The sequence below is a fragment of the Pteronotus mesoamericanus genome, unplaced genomic scaffold (genome assembly GCF_021234165.1).
Source record: "Pteronotus mesoamericanus isolate MK-2021 breed Mesoamerican mustached bat unplaced genomic scaffold, CSHL_Meso_final contig_64, whole genome shotgun sequence".
In the NCBI taxonomy this organism is placed as follows: domain Eukaryota; kingdom Metazoa; phylum Chordata; class Mammalia; order Chiroptera; family Mormoopidae; genus Pteronotus; species Pteronotus mesoamericanus.
Genome location: NW_026555224.1, coordinates 4196491 through 4221549, shown reverse-complemented (window position 1 = coordinate 4221549; position 25059 = coordinate 4196491). Strand labels below are relative to the sequence as shown.

The window sequence follows — 25059 nt, the reverse complement described above, 5'->3', positions numbered from 1 at the left end:
GTCTTTGTGGTGACCAGCTCCCACCCAGAAGCCCACCCAGAGTCACCTTAATAGAACAAAAGATACTCCCCATGTTCCTATCACTCAGGAAATTACAAGGATTTTAGGAGCTCTGTGCAGGAATCAGGGAGAGACCAATCTATATTTTCTATTGTATCACAGTTTCCCTTCTTTCAGAAATTTCAGTCTTGTGCTACCTATTCAATTTCTAAAAATCTTTGTTCATATGTTTTGGTTGCTTTTCTAATTATTTAAAGAAGAAGGTATTATTTATTACCAATGACCCCTCATAGCTGAAAGCATAAATCCAACTTTTTTTTTTTTTTTTTTTTTTTTTTTTTTTTTTTACTGATGAGTGGTATTTCGTGAATGGGTATGCCGCATTTGTTACATCTTTCACCTCTTGTTGGATATTTGATTTGTTTCTGGTTTTTGGCTCTTATGAATGAAACTGGACAAGTCTTCGTAAGGACATATGTTTTAGCTTCTCTTGAGTAAATATGTAAGGATTGAATTCCTGGGTCATAAAGTATTGTATATTTAACTTTTAAGACATTGTCAAACAATTCTCCAGCACGGCTGTATCAGCAATGTGTGTATAACAGCTCTTGTTGCTCTACATTATCTCCAACACTTGCCATTACCAGTCTTTTAAACTTTTAGCCATTCTAGTGGGTAGGTAGTGGTATCTCATTGTGGGTTAAATTTGTATGTTCCGGTAACTAATGATGTTGATAATCTTTTATGTGTCTATTGGCCATTTATATTTTTTAAATGGTGTTTAAGTTTGTATCTTTTCTCCATTTCCCCCCATCGGCTTATCTTCCTACTGAATTGCAAGAGTTCTTTCTAGATTCTGGATATAAATTCTTTGTCAGATATAACAGAATCTATGTTTTTAAGCACTCCTCTTTGCTTGAGGGAATGGAGAAGGTAGGAATTTAAATAGGAGAGAGATGATTGTGTCTTATACTAGGATAGAGGTTTAGATGGAGCAAAGTAGACAGAATTTTAAAATTATTTTTAAAAAATTGCCAGGAATTCTAGGTCTATTTTTCATCCCCTTTTGTCTTCTGAGTGTTCTTAAATATATCTAAGAAATCAACCCTGAATTATTTCTATGCTTGAATTAATCACAGGAGGATGTCTCAGGATCCTAGGACGTACGGTCTTCTCCTGTTCCTTTTTCTGAGCTATGGAGTGGCAAGTTTCAAAGTTCCAAATTCCAGGCAGGGTAAGTCCTGAAGGAGGAAAAATCTGTCATGGTTTCCACACATCTTAGGGGATCGATCAGTTTAGGTATGTGATGCTGTATGGTAAAGTAGTTTGGAGAGTGTATGTGTACCTATGTGCATGTGTGAGCATACGCATGTTGGATTTTCACAATTATTCTAAAAGGGTTTTCAAACCAAGGTTTTCTCACATTGGATACATACAGATTCAGGTGTGATTAAAACCTACTAAAATTTTCCTTCATGACTGACTTTTTAGGGGAACTCTTTTCCTAACCCACATTGATATCTTTGAAAGTCACACAATTCAATTCTAGTTATGCATTCATTGGCTTTCTTACAGATTTGCATCCATTGTTGCAAAAAATGGCAGTGAGTATCCATTTTTTTAAAAACCCAAACCTCCTCTACTGGAACAGCCAATTGTTGGATGTTATACTTGGTGTTTCTCTTTGCCTTTTAGGAGGAAATAATAGATGGAAACTATCTGATGGGTAATGTCTCCACTCTGTCCCTACTTGCTGCTTCTAAGAGTTTCACATGGAATGTGACTGTGATCTCTCTGGAGTGATTCCTTTTTAAATTGTCTTCATTTTATTCCCATTTTAGCATTATTGGATCTCATACAGTTTCAAAGGTAACTGGCCATAGAGGGGAGGAGAGGGGATGGAATAGATTTTTAATAAAAATTCTTAATGAAAATCCTTAATGGTAAAAAGTAATACATACTTATACAAAAATGTCAACCAAAGCACAAGTGTTTTTTTTTTAAAGTAGACACATTTGCTCCACAAACTTTCATTCCTCTCTGCTCTAGCATAAGAGCTAATATTTACTATTTACTGAGTGTTTACTATGCAGCAGGTCCTATTCTAAGTGCTTTATGCATAGAAACACATCTAATTCTTACAGGCACCCCGGGGTGAGTCCTGCTGTTATCCCATTAGACAGAATGATGACACTGAGGTCCAGGAGCGTGAATCAAGTTCACATAGCTGGGAAATGGTGGCATTGTGATGTGTATCCAGCAACCAGGGTCTGAAGCCTGTTGCCTTCACCTGATGGTGTTATGTACTGCACATGGGCTGGTGTTAGATACCAGAGCATGAGGCAGGGCACTGGAGGGCCTGGTGGAAAGAAAAATGTTAGCAAATGATTCTAATATGATGAGTATTCTGAAGGAAAAGAAACGGAGGCCTTGGGTCTCATGGAAAGGACACCCAGTTATGCTAAAGTGGTAGATCCCCATAAAAACTCTCCCTGAAATACTCCAGTTGATAGTTTTGGATATATTCTTTCAGACTAAATATTTATTTATTCATTAATCTATGTATAACAAAAATGAGATTATAAAAGGCCTTCAAATGACTTACAGCAGGAGGGTTTATCTATTATCAGCTACTCTACTATATCTGGAAGCAAACGCCTGACTCACTCCTTTTTTATTGACAAGTGGTATAACACGGAATGGATGTGCCATATTTGTTGAACTTTTCACCTGTTAAATGTTTGATTTGTTTCCAAATTTTGTCTATTGTTAATAAAACTGCATTTTCTGTGTTGGGCACTGTTTTAAGCACTATACTTGTATGAACAAACTGCATCCTCACAATTGTTAGTTGTATAACATAGAAAGGGAAATTGAGGTACAGTACAATTCAACATATTGCCTAAGGCCACAAAATTAAGTGACTGAGCCAGCATTCAAATCCAGATTTTGAGCCCATGCTCTTCACAGTGCTATTCCAGTCTCTCGGAGTTCACATAGCATCTGCTTTTTATACTTAATTTAGTAAGGACAGCTTACTAAGTTCTTCTCTTTGATTATAGTTGATTTAAGTGGATTGTTATGGGAATTAGAATATTGCACACAGCACAGAGATTGATAATTGTTCTTGGGAGAATGGGATCCAAGTGGATTTCTAGAATTGGAAAATCCCCTCGCTCCCTACCCATTGTGCCAGATTAACAAGTCTCCTACCTTCACACACAAAGTTTCTAGCATCCCCAGCCACATCCCACCATCTTCTGTGCATTCTGGTCCCCTGGTCACTGAACTAGTAGGAGAACTACTCATCTTAGGGCAACTGTCATCATGACCTTCTCCCACCTGTCTTTGACGGAAGCTCCCACATGTGGACGTCAGACCTGTCCCACAGAATCCTGGCCTACCTGAATTCACGGAATGTTGCCTTCACCATCCCCAGCCTGCAGGTATGTATCTGAGACCTATCTGTATATGTTCCCTTCTCAGGACTCAGGATTGCAAACTCAGGCCAGGTAAGTTGGAGAGGTGGGCTAAGTGTAGAGCTAGTTTTCACTTTCCCAAAGAAATGCGTTCTGTACAGTTTTTCTTGAAACATGATACAAATTCTTTGTCCTTCCTTTTTCCCTCTTTGATGGAGACATAGTATATTAGGATGTAAGTTGAGCTGCTGTAACAAAGAGACCCCAAATTACAGTGCTAAAACAGTTTAGTTCATTTCTGTCTTATGTAATAGTCCACAACTAAGTGGGAGATCTAGAGAGGGTTTATTTTGAAAGCCCTCCCAGGGGCCCAGGTTCCTTCTATCTTGTTTTGTCATTCTCTAGGGAGTTGTTGCCCACATCTGACACAGCACATCTATTCTCCAACCCAAGGGAAGTGTGGTGGGAAAGAGGAAGTGAAGGGTGAGCATCTTTTCTTTTAAGGATGTGACCTGCAAGTCCCACACTTCCTTCTGCTTACCCTCCATTGGCTCCCAGTCCATAGTCACATCTTACTGTAGTCCTTCCTCAGAGGCCATGAACCCAGCTTAGACTTGTGGGATTCTGTTGCTACAAGGAAAACAGGAGAGTGGATCTTTGGGCATAATTATCAGTATCTCAGTTATGTGTTTCAGAAATATTTTTCCTCACTTATACTTCTACTATAAGAAAAGCAATAACACGATCATGTGTTTTTTTTAATGTATAGTTAAGCATGTTACTTTCAATTTTTTCTTTAAATTTTTTATTGTTATTCTATTCCAGTTGTCCCAATTTTTCCCCCTTTGCCTTCTTCTGCCCAGCCCAACCCTCTCTCCCACAGTCAATCCCCAAACCATTGTCCACGTCCATGGCTCATTCATACATTTTCTTTGATAGTCCCTTCCTCTTCTTTCCACCCTCATTCTCCTCCATCCTCCCATCTGGTCACTTTCAGTCTGTTCTATGTTTCCGTGCCTCTGGGTCTATTTTGCTCATTAGTTTATTTTGTTTATTAGATTCCTTTTATAAGTGAGATCATATGGTATTTTTCTTTCACCGACTGGCTTACTTCACTTACCATAATACTCACCAGTTCCATCCATGCTGCCACAAAAGGTAGGAGTTCCTTTTTTCTTTCTGCTGTGTAACATTCCATTGTGTAAATGTACCACAATTTTTTGATCCATTCATTTACTGATGGGCACTAGGCTACTGTAAATAGTGCTGCTATGAACATAGGGGTACATAACTTCTTTTGAATGGATGTTTTGGGATTCTTAGGGTATATTTCCAGCAGTGGAATTGCTGGGACAAAAGGCAGTTCCATTTTTAATTTTTTGAGGTAACTCCACACTGTTTTCCACGGCAGCTGCACTAGTTGGCATTCCCACCAGCAGTGCATAAGGTTCACTTTTTTCCATCTCCATACCAACACTTACTGTCTGTTGATTTATTAATGATGGTCATTCTGACAGGTGTGAGGTGATATATCATTGTGGTTTTCATTTGCATCTCTCTGATAGCTAGTGATGTTGAGCATTTTTTCATATGTCTTTGGGTCCTCTGTATGTCCTCCTTGGAGAAGTGCCTATTTAGGTGTTTTGCCCATTTTTTAATTGGATTGTTTTTCTTCCTGGTATTGAGTTGTATGAGTTCTTTATATATTTTGGAGATCAAACCCGTGTCTGAGGTATCATTGGCAAATATGTTTTCCCACATGGAAACTTATACTTCTATAATACTTCTATACTTCTTATGGAAGTAATACTTCTATACTTCTAAACTTATACTTCTATAGTATATTTCTATACTTCTAAACTTATACTGCTATAGTATATTTCTATATTTCTATAGTATATAGTACATTTCCCTTCACATTTTGATTATAGTTCCTTTAGCTATGCAGAAGCTTTTTAATTTTATGTAGTCCCATTTGTTCATTTTTTCCTTTATTTCCCTTGCCCTAGGAGATGTATCAACAAAAATATTGTTATGTGGGGTATCTGAAATTTTACTGCCTATGTTTTCCTCTAGGATTTTTATGGTATCACAACTTAAATATAAGTCTTTTATCCATTTTGAGTTTATTCTGATATATATTGTAAGCTGATGATCTAGTTTCATTTTTTTTGCATGTACTAGTCCAGTTCTCCTTACACCATTTGTTGAAGAGGCTGTTTTTACTTCATTGTATACTCATGCCCTCTTTGTCAAATATTAATTGACCATAGAGACATGGGTTTATTTCTGGGCTCTCTATTCTGTTCCATTAATCACTGCGTCTGTTCTTATGCCAGCACCAGACTATATTGATTACAGTGGCCTTGTAGTATAATTTGAGATCAGGTATTGTGGTCCCTCCTACTTTGTTCTTCTTTGTCAGGATCATTGAGGCTATTCAGGGTCTTTTTTGGTTCTGTATGAATTTTTGAAATATTCATTCAAAATCTGTGAAATATTAGTATTTTAATAGGAATTGTGTTGAATCTATAGATTGATTTGGGTAGTATGGACTAAAATATATATTTTTAATGGTGTTAATTCTTCCAATCCATGAACATAGTGTATGTTTCCATTTATTTGTATCTTCCTCAGTTTTTTTCTTCAGTGTTCTATAGTTTTCTGAGTACAGGTCTTTTTCTTCCTTGGTTAAATTTATTCCTAGGCACTTGATTTTTCTTGTTGCTATAATAAATGGGATTTTCCCCCTAGTTTCTTTTTCTGATAGTTCATTACTGGTGTACAGAAATGCCACCAAGTTCTGAATTTCAAGTTTATATTCTGCTATATTTTGCCAAATTCACTTATTAGGTCGAATAGTTTTTTGGTGGAGACTATAGGGCTTTTTATGTGTGCTATCATGTCATTTGTGAATAATGACAATTTTACTTCTTCTTTTCCAATGTGAATGCCTTTTATTCTTTCCTGTCTGATTGCTGTGGCTAAAACTTCCAGTACTATATTGAAAACGAGTGGTGAAAGCAGACAACCTTGTCTTCTTGATCTTAAGGGGAAAGCTTTTAGATTTTGCCAGTTGACTATGATGATGGCTGTAGGTTTCTCATATATGGCCTTTATTATATTGAGGTATGCTCCCTCTATACCCACTTTGCTAAGTGTTTTTTCTTTTTATCATAAATGAGTGCTGGGCTTTATCAAATACTTTATCAGCATCTATTGATATAATCAGTGATTTTTGTCCTTCATTTTATGTGGTGTAATATGTTTATTGATTTGTGAATATTGTACCATCCTTGCATCCCTGGGATGAATCCCACTTGATCATGGTGTATGACCTTTTAAATGTATTGCTGGATCTGGATTGACAACATTTGTTGAGGATATTAGCATTCTTGTTCATCAGAGACATTGGCCTGTAGTTTTCTTTCTTTGTTGTGTCTCTACCTGGTTTTAGAATTAGGATAATACTGGCCTTGTAAAAAAAGTTTGGAAGCCTTCCCTCTTCTTGAATTTTTTGGAATAGGTTGAGAATAAGAGTTAGTTCTTCTTTGAATGTTTGGTAAAATTTGCCTGTGAAGCTTTTGTGTGCCAAGAGTTTTTTGATTACTGCTTCAATTTCAGTAATTGTTATTGATCTATTCATAGGGCTTTCTGCCTCTTCTTGGTTCAGTTTCAGATGATTGTATCTTTCTAGAAATTTACCTTTTTCACCCAGGTTGTCCAATTTCTTGGCATATAGTTGTTCTTAGCAATTTCTTACACTCTTTTGTATTTCTGTGGTATTGGTAACTTCTCTTGTTTCTGATTTTATTTATTTGGGTCTTTTTTCTTCTTTTCTTGATGAGCCTGGTTATAGGTTTGTCAATTTTGTTTATATTTTCAGAGAACCAGCTCCTGGATTCATTGATACTTTGAATTTTTTTTTTAGTCTCTGTGTCATTTAATTATTATCTGATCTTGTTTATTTCCTTCTTTCTACTCTCTCCAGGCTTTTTTTTGTTGTCCCTCTAGTTCTTGAGTTAGGTTGTTTATTTGAGATTTTTCTATCTTCTTTAGGTAAGCCTGTATTGCTATATACTACCCTTTCATGACTGCCTTTGCTGTGTCCGATGGGTTTTGGGTTGTTGTCTGTTCATTTTCACTTGTTTCCAGATACTTTTGATTTCTTCCTTATTGATGAATGGTTAACCTGTTCATTATTTAGTAACATGTTATTCAATCTCCATGTATTTGATTGCTTTTGAGTTCTTTCCTTGAGATTAGTTTCTCATTTCAAGCTATTGTGATCTGAGAAAATGCTTGTTATGATTTCAATTTTCTTGAATTTTTTGAGTCTTATTTTTTGTCCTACCTTGTGGTCTGTCTTTGAAAATGATGCATGTGTGTTTGAAAAGAATGTATATTTTGCATACATTCTTAGTTCTGTAAATATCAATTAAGTCCATTTGATGGAGAGTGTCATTCAATGCCACAATATCCTTGTTGCTTCTTGCTTTGGAAGATCTACCCATTGTTTACAAGAGGGTGTCAAAATCTCCTGCTATGACTGTATTGCTGCTGGTCTCTTTCTTGAAGTTCTCCAAGATTTTCCTTATGTATTTAGGTGCTGCTATGTTGGGTGCATATATGTTTACAAGGGCAATGTCCTCTTGTTGGACTAATCCCTTAAGTATTATGTAGTGGCCTTCTTTGAATTTTGTAGTGGCCTTTGTTTTGAAGTTTATTTTGTCTGATATAAGTATTGCTACCCCAGCTTTTTTTTTTTATTATGTCTGTTTGCTTAGAATATTTTTTTCTATCCCTTCACTTTCAGCCTGTGTAGATCCTTTGTTCTGAGGTGGGTCTTTTGTGGACAGCATATATGTGGGTCATGTTTTCTTATCCATTTAGCTACCCTATGTCTTTTGATTGGGGCATTTAACCCATTTACATTTAAGGTTATTATTGATAGGTATTTTTTCATTGCAAGTTTTCCCTTTGTACTTGTGTTCCTCTCTCTCTCTCTTCATTTTGTTAAAGTAGTCCTTTTTCATCTCTTGCAACTGCTGGCTTGGTGGAGATGTGTTCTTTTAGCTGGGCAGATTAGTTTTGGTTGCAGGCCTTTGCTTTTCATTACTGAGAATATCTCATGCCATTTGCTTCTGGCTTGTAATGTTTCTGTTTAGAAATCAGCTGACAGCCTTATCAGAGTTTCTTTGTATGTTGCTAGCTCTTTCTCCCTTGCTGACTTTAAGATTCTCTCCTTGTCTTTAAAATTTTCCATTTTTAATTATGATGTGTCTTAGAGTGGGCCCCTTTGGAGGTTTATCTTCATTGAGACCCTCTGTGCTTCCTGGACTTGCATGACTTTTTTCCTCACCAAGTTAGGGAAATTTTTTTGTCATTACTTTTTCAAACAGGTTCTCTGTCCCTTGCTTCTTCTTTTTTTCCTTCTGTTATCCCTATGATGTGAATATTATTATGTTTCATGTTGTCCTGCGGCTCTCTTAAACTGTCTTCCTTCTTTTTTATTCTTTTTTTCATTTTGTTGTTCTGACTGGGTGTTTTTCTCTACCTTGTCTTCCAATTCACTGATTTGATCCTCTGCTTCATCTAGCCTGCTTTTAATTCTTTCTAGTGTATTGTTCATTTGAGATATTGTATTATTATTTTCTTCTTGGTTCTTATTCATAGTTTATATGTGCTTTTTCATGCTGATGTAGTTTCCACTAAGTTCCTTATAGCGCCCACTGAGTTCCTTGTAGTTCTCACTGAGTTCCTTGAACATTCTTATAACCATTATTTTGAATTCTATGTCTGATAATTTGCTTGCCTCAGTTTCATTTGGCACTCTTTCTGGGGAGTTCCCCCTTTCTTTTTGACTGAGTGTCATTTCTTTGTCTTCCCATTTTAAGTGGCTCTTTTTCTTTGTTTCTGCATATTGGGTTGGTATCCTTTGACTCCCTGTCTCATGGGGTGGTCTTCTGTGGTGGGAGACCCATGGGAATCAGTGGTTCAATCTCCTTGATCTCCTGAGCTAGATGCTCTTGGAATGCCCTTTATGTCAGTTATGTGAGTGCTCTTATTATAGTTGGGTTTTGGGTTGCCTTTGGATCATTCTTTTGTGTATTCTTCTCTTCAGGTGGCTTACTGAGAGTCTGCCACCTACCACGTCTTATATGCTGTTGTACAGGTGCTTCCAGAACAAACATAACAACCCAGAAAACAAAATTCACACCTCCAAAACTACCCCCCAACCACAACCACACTGTCAATAACAAATGAGTCGTATTAATAAAGGTGGAAAGAGATTGAGACTATTATAAGAAAAGGAAATCAAATATGAGATGACTAACAGAAAAAATAATGATTTTGAGATGGTAGAGGGAGAAGAAATTATAAGAATAGGGAACAGAAACAAAGTGAAGAAAGAAATAAAATAAAATTTACAATGTAAATAAAAAAGGGAGGGAAGAAGGCCAATGGAGTAAGAGAAGGGAAGAGTATAATGAGGTTTTTAAAAAAATTTAAAAATAATGAAAAAATAGGAAGAAAATTGAAGAAAAACAACCACCACAGCAATATCAACAGAAAATGACCAAAGATTAATAAAGGTGGAAAGAAAATAAGAAAGAAAAAAAGATTATGAGATGTGTGAATGAAAGAAAAGTGATTTTGAGAGGATAGTGGGAGAAGAAGTAATATGAGTAAGGAATAAAAACCTAGCTAATGGAGGGAAAAAATAAAACTTAAGACAAATAAAAGAATGGGCAAGAAGAAGGCAAAGTGGAGTAGGAGAGGAAACAGTAAAATCTGAGATTTGAAATACAAAAATAGTGAACATCTAGAAATAAAATTGAAGAAATCATCAGCAACCACCATATCAACAACAAAGGAGCAAAGATTAATAAAGAGAAAGAAAATAGGATATTTTAAGAAAGAGAAAAAGTGTGAGATGACTGATAAGAAGAAAAATGGTTTTGAGCCCTGGCTGGTGCAGTTCAGTGGATTGAGTGCCGGCCTGTAAACCAAAAGGTCACTGGTTCGATTCCCAGTCAGGACACATGTCTGGGTTGTGGGGACATGTGAGAGACAGCTGGTCAATGTTTCTCTCACACAACCATGTTTCTCTCCCTATCTGTCTCCCTCTCATTCTCTCTAAACGTAAATAAATAAAGTCTTAAAAAAAAGAAAAATGGTTTTGAGAGGCTGGTGTGAAGATAAATATTAGTTGTGTGGGATAGAAACAAGACATAGAAATGGAAAAAATAGAATTTAAAACAAAGATAAGATGGCAAATTGGAGTAAGAGAAGGGAGGAGTAAATTATGAAATTTGAAATAAAACTAAAGTAAAAAATAGTGAAATAATAGAAACAAACTTGAAGAAAAAAATGTTAAAAAGCTATGCCACAGAAAAAATAATGCAAATAATGAAGAATACCAAGGTGGAATTCATCTCAGTGGAGTCTAGTGTTTGCTACTGTCTTCTTTTTGGCTCTGCCCCTGGTAATATCAGATGGTGTTCTAGTCTAGCCCTAGGCAGCCTGCTCAAGATTACAAGTGATCCACAGTCTGTGGCTGTCTCCTTCAGGCCTGGCTGGCCTTCCTTGTTCTGCCCTGCCAGCTTTCCATCAGCACAAGGTCCAGCAGCGGTTCATCTAATCATCTAATGTCCAAGAGCACTGCAAGAACCACCTCTGCCTGCCTCCAGGGGGGCCTCTGGTGTGACTGGGAGAGCGGAATCCCTGGGTCACTCATGAGAGTTGCTGTTCAGTCTTCAGGGAAGATGGTGGGAGTGTTTCCTCACTGCCATCCCCCCGCCCCCCGCCCCACACCCTGCCACATGTCTTGGTTTGTCCCAGATTATTTCCAATGATGTATCGTTTCTGATGAATTAGCTATCTGTTTCCTGTGAGGAGCCAATCTGCGTAAAAGGGGCAGCTTTTTCCTGCTTGGTGCTGATGGCAGTTCTGTATAAGAGCTGAGGCTGGATGAGGCCCTGAACACCTCTTGCTTCCCCATGGCCCAATGAATCAGCGTAGCCCGTAGTGTCTCATAGAAGTTCAGAAAGGACCCTTTCAGAGCTTCCACTTCTTTCCCCTGTGGGAATGTGCCCAGCAGGGAGCTCCTTAGCCTGGCCTCATTGATCTGCAGAATCTGTAATCCTGCAGGTGGGGGTTTGGATCGCCTGTCTGTGAGGAGACCTGCCTGGCTGCAATGAATCTCGGGCCCTTAGCTCCTGGCCATCCAGTCCCCAGGCTGCCTCTCTCACAGGAGACTCAGACATGAACACCCCACTCTGCAGCCCCCTGCTCACCAGCTGTACCAGGTCACGTCACACAATCCCTTCCATGTGCAGCTTTCTGTTCTTCCTGCGCAGCTGGACTCAGTGGGAACAAACTCCATTTTCACTATGGTTTCTTTGTTGGCAGAGCCCCTTGCATGTGAGAACGTGGGGTCCCTGCCTTGCCATGCTTCAGCTTCCCCTTTAAAAAAGTCTCTATGTGGTACCCACACTGCATTCTTTAGCCATGGGTCAGCTCTCTGCCTGCTACACCTCCCCCAAAACAGAAAATCTCTCGTTCAGAGCTGTTCACTGTTTTAGGAAATAGTTTCTCTCTGGAACTCTCCTGGTTGATGGTGCAACTATGGATGTGCTATTTGCTGTGTGTGTGCAGTCTGAATCTCACAGACTTTGTGTATCCTTCCAAGTCTCTCCCAATTAGAGTTGGGGTTTTTTCCCTGTGTGGGTCTAGGGACCCTGCTCCAGGAGGGAGAGGGAGCCACTATGATTTGTTTTCTGTCTGATCTGTCCTTTGCAGCAGGTACCTTGCACAGAGCATTTCCCCCTCAACTTTTAAAATCTCTTACTGGAAGATGCAAATCATCCTCTGTGCTCCTTGGCCTTAAAAATTCATATCAGCAGATTCTGTTGATTGCTCACGTCACTTTTCAGAAGATCAGCCAAAAATCCATGCTGAGGGCACAAATAAATGGGCTCAGCTTCCACCTACTCGGCCCCCATATTCTATATACTCATGTTAATAGATGGCAATGGATGTGTGCCTCAGGGAACACTAGTTGTGTAGGGCTGGTGTGTTCTGTCTTTAGCATTATACTGTGAATAGCTCAGAACACTGAGGAAATATTCTTCTAGCATTCAAGAACTCTTTGATTCAGCAAAGAATTCATGCCAAGGATGAATGAAGTTCTACATACATTTCTGTGGTTTCTATGTTTACTTCCTTTTTATTGAAAATAAAAATATCAATCAACATTCACATATGAACTACCCTTAGAGAACTGGTTGTTAACCAGTTACCAGGGTACCCACTAGCTGTTGGTCTCATAGCATCTGCTTTCTTTCTACTGTTACCATCTGTGACAACAAGAGAAGTAATACTGGATACTTTTTTCTGTAGCAGTTTGATTTTTCATGAAACATATATTTTAACCTGACTGGTAGATATACTGTCTGTCTATTATCTATCTATCTATCTATTTATCTATCTATCATCTATCTATCTATCTATCTATCTATCTATCTATCTATCTACCTATCTAAGACAGGTACAATTGTAGGCACTGGAGACTCAGAGAGAACAGTCATATTTCTACCCATGTGAGTCTTTCATTCCAAGGGGAGAGACATTGAGTAAATAGTCAACTCATTTAAGATAGAGAATAATGGCTGGCACTTATTGACTACTTGCTGTGTGCCATGGACTAGTGTAAAAATTATACAATCATTTGATCCTCAGAACAACTCTGTCTACTATTGGCTCTATTTTCAGCTGAGGAAACTGAGGCCCAAGGGTAGCGTTGCCCATTTAGCGAATAAAAAAATACAGAATTTCCAGTGAAATATAACTTACAGATGAACAACAAATGGTTTTTTTTAGTATAAATGTCCCATGCAACATTTCGATATACATATACTAGAAAATCATTTATTGTTTATCTGTAATTAAGATTTAACTGGGCAGCCTGTATAGTTTATCTAGCAAGTCTAGTTTAGTAACTTGCCCAAGGTCTCACAGCTAGTAAGTGGCAAGGTGGGCATTTGCACACAGTTTGTCTCATTCTAGAGCCCACCTTTTGCCTATAACATCACACTATGCTGTCCCTCTAGAGCAGCTCTATTTAAGGGAGATTTAGAAAATAACTCCCCATAGAGCAAAGGAAATCACTTTCAGGAGAGACTACACTGGTAGCTTGGGGCATGGAAGAGTGGGGGTAAACTTTCTGGACTTGAAAGCTCAATCACCTACAGAGCCAGGCAGGCCATAGAGAAGGCTGGCTAGGTGGGTGGTGAGCTGATTGTCACATCAGGGGACGTGTGCCCAGTGTTCCCAACTCTTTGTGTTTTCTAAGAGAAGTTGGAAATCTGTTTTTATGAGGAGTGCCCTCTTTTACATGTTGGCAGCTAATGAAAAATTTCAGAGCCAGACTATCCAAAAGTGTGCAGGCTGCCAACTTGTGGTCTCTGCAAGGAAGGAGGTAGCCTGGCTGGGCTGCTGTCCTTGGTGCTGACTGTGCTCCTGGCCTGCCCTCACTGACTCTCCCAACACTCCGTGTCCAGGCAGCCATGGAAACCCACCTAGAGCAGCGTCTGTACCAGCCCCAAAAGCTGCTGCAGGACCTGAGAGAAGCAGATGCTCAGCAGTTCCACACCGCCATGAAGTGCCTCTGGGAAGACAAGAGGGACTACATGGTGAGGCTCTTGCATCCATGGAGTAGGCAAAGTCCAGGACTAGTTGAGCATTTGTTGAGCTGAAGCAAATTGAGCCTGATTTAGGCCCTGACCTTTCTGCATCTCTTCCTGTCTTCATGTCCTTCCCTGGCGCTCCTGGAGCTTTGGACCTAGAATTGCCTCCAAAGTTCAAAAGAAGAGACTTATGATTCATATTCTTATGGCTACTAAGAAATGAGGGGCACTGAGGGCCTCCAGTAGTTTGGCTTAATAAACATCCATAAATGATTGCTATGCACCTGGGGACACTGGGTTCAGAGATAAAAGACTATCCTTGACCTCAGAGTCTGGAGGGGAGACACAAAAACCAGAAACAGGTCATTTCAACAAGACAAAGTTGATGATGTAAGAGAAAGCAAGGCCTCAGGCCCAGGAAATCCATTGGACCCAGTAATGGGAGCTTTTGAGTTTCTTTTTTCAGAGACAGGTTTGTGTGAAGCAGTTTTTCCCAAAAGGAGGTGGATCATTTAAACATTCTAATAATCATTTACATTAATGTTTGTGATTAAAATAGAATGGACACATTGAACCTGTGAATTTGGTAGTAGAAATGTAATGTTTCTTTTTGAAATGAATTTAACTTAGAAAAAAGAGTTAGTTCAAAAAATATGAAGTAAATAATAGTAAACAAAGTGCCAGATTATGGTGAAAATGGAGATGGTGGTCTGTGAAAATGATACTGATTAATGTTTATTAAAGGTTTACTATGTGTCAAGTATTATTCTAAGCGAATGGCCAGGAAACTGTTTCTATGAAGGCCCAGAGAGTATTTTAGTCTTTGCAGGCCATACAATTTCTGTCACAATTTCTCAGATCTGCCATTGTAGCAGGAAAACAGACTTAGATGGTAAGTAAGTGAAGGGGTGTAGACATCTTCCATTAACACTTTAGTCACAAAAACAGGCAGTGGGCCAGACTGGGCTTGTGGGCCATAGTTTTGCCAACAGTGCTATAAGGATGTAACATGCATGGGTCCACTGAGTTCTCTTAGGGCTTTCTGAAATAAAGATAAGAATCTTACCACTTCAACATTCAGATGAGGAAATGGGCCTGGAGAGGTTGGGGAGGTAACCTCAGGTTGCACAGCTTGAAGCTGCAAATCGGAGGTTAGAGCTTGGCCTCTTGATTCCGGCTTGAGGCCTCTTGGCATCTGGTAAAACCCAAGGGCCCCCTTCGCAGAATGTGTTAAAATCTATAAAATAAAATACAAATGCTTACAAAGGAAGCCAATTCTATTGAAAGACATTAATCAACTGCATTAAAAAAATTGTAGTATAGTAATTCATGTGCTTCTTTAACACATCCAATAACAAGATTTAACAGCAGGTCTAATAGCTCCTCTGCAATTTTGAGGGAGTGTTGAGTGTAGATGAGATTTCAGTACATCAGCAACTATTGTGATATGCTATAAAAGTGCCTGTGGTTCCTATTGATGACAAATCAAAGGTCCTGCTACCACCTTGGAGACTTGTTGCCTAAGTCTGTCACTGAATAAAATACTGGGTGTCAGCTCTAGCGTAGTGAAAATAAGGGTGCAGCCCCCCCCAGTGTTTACAAATGCCCTAAATGCTGTTCACAGACCCCAGTTTAAGATCCCCTAAGTTGCACTCACTAACCACACTGTTTCGCCCCTGTGGTAAGAGAATGAAGGTAGCTGAAAAGTGTGGGCTTGAACTCAGATTCCATTTCTGTGTAAGGTAGCTTATTACCTATTGTTCTTTTTTTTTTTAAAGATTTTTAAAAATTATTTTTAGAGAGAGGGAAAGGAAAGGAGAAAGATAGAGAGAGAGACATTGACACGCTCTCGCATCACATCTCACATCGCATCACGGTTGGTGGTGTGTGAGAAACATCCATCAGTAGCTTCTCACACATCACCAGTTGGGGACCTGCCTGTAACCCAGGCATGTGCCCTAACTGGGAATCAAACCAGCGACCTTTTGCTTTGTGGGATGATGCCCAACTCACTGAACCACAACATTCAGGGCTCATTCAAGTCTTAATATAAATCTAAGAGGTAGGCTCTAATTTTATCTCTGATAAAGAGGAAGAAACTAAGTCTTAAAAGAGATAAGTAATTTGCTGCAGGATACACGGATAATAAGTGGAGGGCATGGGATTCGAATCTAAGAATGTCTGATCCTCAGACCTGTAGGCTTAAACTACAGTACTGTTGTGGGAATTTATGAGAAGACACATGTTTACTACATGCTTGGTGCAGTGTCTGTTGTGAAGCAAATGCTCAGTAAATGGTGGTTGTTATTTTTGGAGGGTGTGTTGGGTGAAGGACAGAGGGCCCAGTCAGATTGTGACTAAACCCTGTCAACATTACTGGAGTCTATGGTTCACATGATTCATTCATTCATTTGCTCATTCAGCAGGTTATTTCTCAATGCCTTCTAGGTACCAGGCATTCCACTAGGCTTATGCTTGGGCCTGAGGGACTCTCCTGGTTCAACTCCACATCAGAATCAGATGTCAAAAATCTACCCCAGACCAGTTAAATTAGTGTCTTTGGGGGTTCTGGGGTTACTGCCCCACTGATGCCAATGTGCAGGCAGATTTGGGAACCACCAGCTTGGAGGAAAGGCAGCACTGTGAACATCTCTAATGCATCACAGGGTTTGATTTGCAATGCTCTGATCTGGCTGAAGTAGGAGGATTTCAGGGAGGACATCACCAATTGTGTGACGAGAGAGCTTTGACTTGAAGGATGAGCTGAGTTTTGCTGGGAGAAGGAGGTGGAGAGTGGATTCCAGCTAGAAAATGGGTGTGAAGAATGACAGTCATGGTGTACTTCAGAGCAAGGAATGGCACATTGCCAGTGATGCTGGTGAAGGCTGAAATTTTGTTCGGTAGGCAATGGAAAGTTGTAGAAGGTTTGATGTAGCAGCATGGTGTTAAACAGTGGTCCTTAGTTTCCTCACTGCTGCTAAGTGTGGTCCCTGCAGTGCTTCCAAATCTAGAGACTGCTCTCAAAACAAGCCTACCTTCCTTTATTCCTTTAGAAGTTGGAAGACATCGTCATCAACTTGGGAGAGATTCGGAAACAAGCCTTGCAGAGCCCAGGCGTGAACCGCAGCCTGTTTCTTATCACACTGGAGAGGTGCTTCCAGGTGCTGAACTCTCTGGAGTGTGTGGAGATCCTGGACAAGGTGCTGAGGGGATCCTCAGGTAGCTTCCTGCAGCCTGATATCACAGACAGGCTTCCCCAGGACCTGCGTGAGGATGCCTTCAAGAACCTGTGAGTGTTCCTCCCAACCCTCTTCACTCCACTCACTGTCCCTCAGAATCTGTTGTGAAAATTCAAGAAGGTAGTACATGGTAGAGGGGAGGAGGCAGGTGGGGACAGGTTAGTATGTAAGGCCTGGAACAGAAGCCTAATATCTGTGTTTAGAGATGGTTTTATTAAACAATGTCTTCCAACTTTCAGTCATTCTGGTCCCATCCTCACAGCTTTTGCCATATCTATAGACGCTTGCACTATTGTTTACTTCCTGTTTTTCTTTCTAGTGACTCAGTCTTTTTACTTAATATTATTTAAAAAGAAAATTTGATATTATTACTGTAAATGTGAAATCAGTTATTTGTCTTAAGAAAAAGTAATAATAAAAATAAGTACATTAATAAAAGAAAACAGTGCCACTAAATCCTAGCTAGATGTGTTGGTTTTCCAAAGCTCTGAGCCTGGGGTCCTTTCTCTTGGTTGAAAAGGAGCTGAATGTTGTTGAAGCCTCTTTAGCACTCCCTGGGACCTTGTTCTTGAAGGGCATGTGAACTGATAGAGCACTGAAGAAGAAGTGCTTTCTCCTTGGAGATGCTGTGCAAGTCAATGTGTCAGCCTCTCGCCCCAATTGGAATTACACTGTGGGGTGGGGGATACCACATTAGAAGTTTGTGTCCAGGACTTTAAAGTCCCTAGGCATTGTGATCACTTCCAGCTTCCCCCTTTTACTACCTATGTCACTTTCCGGCCCTAACAGATGCTTTACAAAAATCTAAAAAAATGATTTGCAAGAAGGAAAAAAGGCAATGATGACAACTTGGGAGAGACTCTGTGTGTGTGTGTGGTGGGGTCTGTCCAGGAGGTATCCAGCTGTGAAAACAGAGACATTTACTGAAGGAAGTGCAAGATACAAGAAACATTGTACATAGGACAATGTTGCCTCTGTCTCCTTCAAAGTAGGCACCTTGGGACCTCACTCAGTTCTCCCAGTCACCATCAACTGCCCCGTTTTATTTTCCTGAATCTTGTCAGTGGTCTTAAATCTTTTCCCTTCAAAGGTGATCTTAGTTTTGGGAAAAGCCAGAAGTTGCAGGGCACCAAATCTAGGCTTTAGGAGGACTGAGCCACCTGGGTGATTTGATAGTTTGCCAAAAAACTCTTCATGAGACATGATGCATGACCAGACGTGTTATAATGATGGAGCTGCTAATCACCAGCTGCCCATGCTGGGACCTTCTGTATCATCTGAATAGTTTCCACTGAAGAACGTTCAAGCTTAACATAAAATTTGATGCCGATTCATTGCTCTACTCACTCAGTCATTTTGAATTTGCCAACCACACAGTACACATGCTCACTCAATGGCATCAAGCACTCCCACTGACTAGTACAGTGAAGTCGTCATTGTTCACACATGCATATTCTGGTCCACTCTCCTCGGCTGTCAGGTTACATTGATGTTGCACAAACCATTCTCATTACATTAACAATGTCTGGACTTTTTCCAGACAGACTTTGTGTGTGTGTGTGTGTGTGTGTGTGTGTGTGTGTGTGTGTGGCAGCCAAAGGACTGTAGGAGAAACAACCAATATACGACAATACACTGATCTAATTCTGTCTTTAGGGTGTCCATATTTTGGCCAGGATATATATCACGTGAAACCCCTTTGTCATTACACAATCCCTTTTAATTTAGCATCTCTTGCTCCTCCACTCACCCAGGTTGTATGTGGGTGGGAGTGGATGTGGAGAGAACATAGTTGGAAGAGGGATTTTATTGGCCACTGCTCACTTGATCCAAATGTCAGAAACCCATTCAAACTTGTTTTTTGAAGTCCCTGTTTCCAAAAGGGAATTATTGGATCCTGTAATTGAATAGTTTTAGGAATAGGGCTAATGTCAGGTGCAGTTGGAGCCAGGAACATCTTTGGATTTTTATCTCACAGCTCTGCTGTTCTCTGGACTGGCCTGGTTCTTAGTCAGGCTCTCTCCCGTCAGAGCACTGGGTGTTCTAGGCCCATGTCATCAGAATGCCCAGTCCAGAGGTGGCAGAGTCTCTTTTTCCAACATGTCCAGACAAAGTCCTAGACCTGATTTTCATTGATCCATACTGGGTAATGTGTTCATCCTTGCTCCAATCACTGTTGTCAATGGGATCTAATGTGCTGAATGGCTTAAAGGTGGGTGACAGTCCCATCCAAACAACATGGATGGGTCAAGAATGGGAGAAATGTTTCTCCAAAGAAAACTGAGGTGCTGTTATGAAAAAAGAGGGGCATAGGTGACTACTACAAAAACTTTATATGGACCCTGATAAGACTATGGGGGAAAGGTTATGAACCTTGCAAACATAAAGACAATAGAATAGTGCAGATATAACATTCCCTGACTTCAGATTCTCAGTTCTTGAGTGGGGATTCCAGAATACGTCCCCACTTCCCCACTGAAGACATCCTAATGGGCGCCATCTAAACCAACCTCTTCTTTTATAGATAAAGAAACTGAGGCCCAAAGAGGAGACAGCATCCCAAGGTGACCCCATGGGGCTTGCTTTAATCTGAGCTCAACCCAGTTTTGTCCTCTTCCTACTCTACCCTGCCATCCCTCTTCTCCTTGAGTGGATTATATCATTAATCCCCTCCCCATTTTTCAGATTAGGAAATTGAGGCACAGAGAGATTAAAAAGCTCGCAGAAGGTTAGAAAACTAGGGAATGACAGAGCCGCATTTTTGCAAATGGGCAGGCTTTCCCATAAAGGAAGTTTACATTTTCCCCAGAACTATGTCTGTGTCCTGTTATTTTCACCTACTCAGCTGTGGAAAAACAAAATAATAACAAAAGCAAAAACATGTAAATGAAAAGAAAAATACAGAAAGAAGATATTAAGATGGACTTAAGGGAAAGTTTGCCTGTTGAGATAGGAAATGATTGGGAGAGTGACAAGGATAAAGTTTAAGCTTAGAAAAGGCTAGTGAATTGGTCATTTGGTGAATTGGTTTTCAGTGATGGGTGGTGGTGAAGGAAGACTTCCAAGACAAGGAGGCTCAGCTGTTTTGCAGTATGAACCAGAATGGTGATTGGTGCCAAATGCTATGAAAGGCCTGCTAATATTTGGACCAAATGGGACCACTGGATATGGCAACAAGGGAGTCAATGGTAACTTGGGTCACAAGGAATGGTGTGGTGGTGAAGAAGCCAGATTTCAGTGGCTTAAAAGTGATCTAGACACTTCACAACCAGCAGGATGTCTACAAGCGAAACATCAGACAGTAACAAGTGTTGATAAGGATGTGGAGAAATCAAGACACTCGCACATTGTTGGTGAGAATGTAAATTGGTGCAGCTACTTCGGAAAACAGTCTGGCAGTTTCTCAAAAGGCTAAATGTAGAGTTGTCACTTAACCCAACAAGCTCACTCCTTGGTATGTATCCAAGGAGATGAAAACATATGTCCACACAAAAACTTGTGCCTGAATGTTTATAGCAGGATTATTCATAATAGACAAAAAGTGGAAACCACTTAAATGTCCTTCAACTGATAAATGGATAAACAAAATGTGTTCTAGCCATATAGTGGAATATTATTTAGCTATTAAAAGGAATGAAGTACCAACTCATGCATGAACTTTGAAAACATCATGTCAAATGAAAGAAACCAGTCACAAAGATGACTTATAATCTGATTCCATTGCTCTGAAATGTCCAGAAGAGGCAAATCTGTAGAGACAGAAAGTAGATGTGTGGTTTATAGGAGTGGGGGCGACTAGAGGTTGGGGGTTGGGGGGAGTTTCTTTATGAGGTGCTTAAATCTTCTAAAATTGATTGTGGTGGTCATTGTACACCTTTATGGATAGACTGAAAACCATTGAAGTGTACACTTTAAATGGGCAAATTATATGATATGTGAATTATAATCTCAATCAAGCTGTTAGCAAAAAAAAGTGACCCTGAGGTGAGGAAGTGGAGACTAGTCTTGGGAAGGTATTTAACCAAGGAGTTGGGGAGAAACTGAAAAAAAGCCCTATATAGCAAGGGAATGAGAAGGATTTTTATTAACACAAGATAGACTCCACCTGTCTGCCCCTTACTTGACCCCCGTGTTTGTGTCTTTTTAGATCTGCGGTGTTCAAAGACCTCTATGACCAAACCTCGGCCCATTCCCAGAGAGCTCTCTACTCCTGGATGGCTGGTATTTTGCACACATCCTCCAACGCCACTGGTGAGCCTGGATTTTGACATGGCATCGCTTTTTAGGGGGTGTCCTCCTTAAAAAAAAAAGAGGTGCTTCATCTCTGAAGACAAGGATTTGATTTCAGTGTTACGTATGATTTTACCTGCCCCTTCCCCAACTTCCAGAAAGAGTGTAGTGTGGTTTGTGGAATGAAACACATGGCCTTTTCACGTGTGGAAGCCTGAACTAAGGATGCATCGTATCTTACAGTCGGCTATGTGGCCTGGTTTCTTAGAGGGTGTAAACAGCATTCTAGATTTTATGAGAACCTTTAAAATAAGGACACAGGTTCAAAATTTGTGTTAAAACATCTATATTAAAGTGGTACAAGATAATTTAAAAAAAAATCTAGGAAATAAAATGCAGAAATTTAGTACTAAGCTTCCTGGCAACCAAAACAGAAATAGATCAGCATTCATTTATTTGAGAGATGTTTATTAAAAATTTTCTAAGTCTCTCTAGTAGGGGGACATAAAGTCAAATTCATAGAGACAGAAAGTAGGATGTTGGTTGTGAAGGCTGGGTGGAGGCAGGTGGTGAGTTAGTGTTTAAGGAGTAGTGTTTCAGTTTTGCAAGATGGAAAAAGTTCTGCAGATGGGCGGTGACGAAGGCTGCATAACAGTATGAATATGCTTACTACCACTGCACTGTACACTTAAAATGATTAAGATGGTGAATTTTGTTAGGTGTGTTTTACCACAATTGAAAAAAAGAAAGAAAAATACAGAAAAAGAATGGCCGTGTAGATTAGTAATGCAAACTATTTTTTAAGGTAAGCTTTAACTTGTTGAATGTTTATTATCACTAATGTAAACACAATAAACTTTTAAAATACTTTTTAAAAGCCTACTATCTGTCAGCCATTGGAGATACAGGGGAGTACAAGATAGTTTTTGCTCTTGTGGAGCTATTGTTTTATTGTAGGAGGGTGGGTGCAGAAACTGTCTAAACAAGTAAATTAGAATGGGAGATAGGGAGAATGAGAGAGAGAGGGAAAGAAAGAGAGAGAGGAAACAGGAGTGGGCACATATTTTTTATAGAGTGACAGAGTAAATATTTTAGACTTTGTGGACCTATGGTTTCTGTCTCAACTATTAAACTCTGATGTTATAGCAAAAGCAGATGTAAACAATAGATGAACAAGCGTGGCTGTGTCCCAATAAAGCCTTATGTATGGACACTGAAATACGAATTTCATATAATTTTCATGTGTCACAAATATTTTTTTCTTTTGATTTTTCTTTCAACTGTTGAAAAGTGTAAAAACCAAGCTTGCAGGTGGTACAGAAACAGATGGTGGTCTAGGTTGGGTCTGCAGGCTGCAGTTTGCTAACCCCTGGACTAAGAAATCAGAGAAGACCTGACATTTTGATTGAGATTTATTTATTTGTTTGTTTGTTTATTATTTTTCATTGTCGTTCAAGTACAGTTATCTCCATTCCCCCTCACTTTATTGAGATTAAAATGGGAAATGGAATCAGTCCCACCAGGCTCTGGAGGAAGGACATTCCCAACAGAGGGACCAGTAAGTGCAGGCCCTGAGGAGGGCTTGAGCTCGGTGTGCTGGGGGAGCATAAAGGGAGCTCTGAGATTTGTATATAAGGAGCATTAAATGACATAACACACTAATCAATATCTTCCATGCATAGAAAATTCCCTCTTCCTGATGCAGCTATGAATCTCACATGATATAACTCTGAGAAAACCACCTAACCTCTACACTTCTTTAAGTCCTTATTGCCATATTTAATTAGAGACAGATTTTCCTTCTAAAATTCCTATTGGATGTTTCATTATGAAACTAAAGTGAATGAAAATGAATTCTACTCGTCTTTAAACTTTGTATTTTTCATGAAGTTCCTTGAAATAACTGGAAATACTTTGGGTATTAAAAATATTTTCAGCTTCGGGAGCACAGGTTTACAGAGAGACAGCTCATGTGTAATAATTGAAAAAGAACAACTCATTGTGGTTCTTGCTGGTTTCCCCTCCCCAGTTCCCTAGCCTTCTGGGAATCACCTTTCTAATCATCAAGTCAAGTGTCCAGAGTCCCCATCTAGAAGATCCTATAGTGTTTACTTGTGCTCACCCCAAAATCTGATTCCTGGGTAGGGGAGTCACCCTGTTGTTCTTGTGACTCAGACATTTCAGCAGTGACTTAATCACTGCTCATGGCTTCTAGTACTAGCTGGTGACTGTTTTACTGCACTCTCTAAATGCTTCCCTGCTTCTTTCTTTTACCTCAAAATGCCAACAGTGCAAGGGAAAGTCAAGGAACATATAGCAAGGACTCATGGACAAAACCAAAGGGGAAGAGCTGAGGGAGGGAAGGAAGGAGGGGGCAAGGGAAAGTAGTGGGGGGTTGGCAGAGACAAATGTATTTGAAAAAATAAATTAAAATAAAATTAAAAAAATTTAATTAAAAAAATCTTTTATTGAAGGGTTGGGGCAATGGTGACTTATTCTAGCTCAGGGAAACTTGAAGTTGGATCCTGGATGTAACTGCTTTTTTATATTAAAAAATTCAATTACAGTTGACATAAAATATTATAATAGCCCTTACCAGTGTGACTCAGTTGGTTGGGCACCATCCCACAAAGTGAAAGGTTGCTGGTTCGATTCTTGGTCAGGGTACATGTCTGGGTTGTGAGTTCAGTACCCAGTAGGGACCTGTATGAGAAACAACCAGTTGATGTTTCTTTCTCACATCAATGTTTCTCTCCCTTTCTTTCTCCTTTCCTTTCCCTCTATCTAAAAATAATCTCTTTTACATTCTTTTCAAATGCTCATGGAAGTTTTTCAAAGATAGAACACATGATAGGACACAAAGCAAGCCTCAGCAAATTCAGGAAAATTGAAATAATACCAAACTTTTTCTCGGACCATAAGGGCTTGAAACTGGAAATCAACCTCAAAGCGAAACTTCAAAAACTTGCAAACTCATGGAGACTGAACAGTACACTATTAAACAATGAATGGGTCAATAATGAGATAAGTGGAGAAATCAAAAAGTTTCTGGAAACAAATGAAAATGAACAGACAACAGTCCAAAACCTATGGGACACAGCAAAGGCAGTCCTGAGAGGGAAGTTCATAGCAATACAGGCTTACCTAAAAAAGATAGAAACATTTCAAATAAAAGACCTAACACTACAACTTCAAGAACTGGAGAAACAACAACAAATAAATCCCAGAGCAAGGAGAAGGAAGGAAATAGTCGAGATTAGAGCAGAACTGAATGACATAGAGATGAAAAGAACAATTCAAAGGATCAACCAATCCAGGAGCTGGTTCTTTGAAAAGATAAACAAGACCAACAAGCCTTTAAGCAGACTCATAAAGAAAAAAAAGAGAGAGGACCCAAATTAATAATATCAGAAATGAAAGAGGAGAAATAATAACTGATACCACATAAATACAAAGGATTGTAAGAAACTACAGTGAACA

General features: G+C 39.5%; 1 protein-coding gene across 1 annotated transcript in view; it reads left to right on the top strand.

The window, feature by feature from the left end:
- Positions 1-1143: 1143 nt before the first annotated feature.
- Positions 1144-25059, top strand: part of OTOA (otoancorin) — a 67318-nt gene continuing 43402 nt past the window's right edge. The window contains exons 1-8 of the mRNA XM_054580934.1: positions 1144-1234; positions 1576-1604; positions 1696-1726; positions 1842-1869; positions 3359-3446; positions 13985-14116; positions 17164-17399; positions 21497-21600. Of these exons, the coding sequence (XP_054436909.1) occupies positions 1144-1234; positions 1576-1604; positions 1696-1726; positions 1842-1869; positions 3359-3446; positions 13985-14116; positions 17164-17399; positions 21497-21600 (739 nt within the window). The remainder of the gene's footprint in view (positions 1235-1575; positions 1605-1695; positions 1727-1841; positions 1870-3358; positions 3447-13984; positions 14117-17163; positions 17400-21496; positions 21601-25059) is intronic.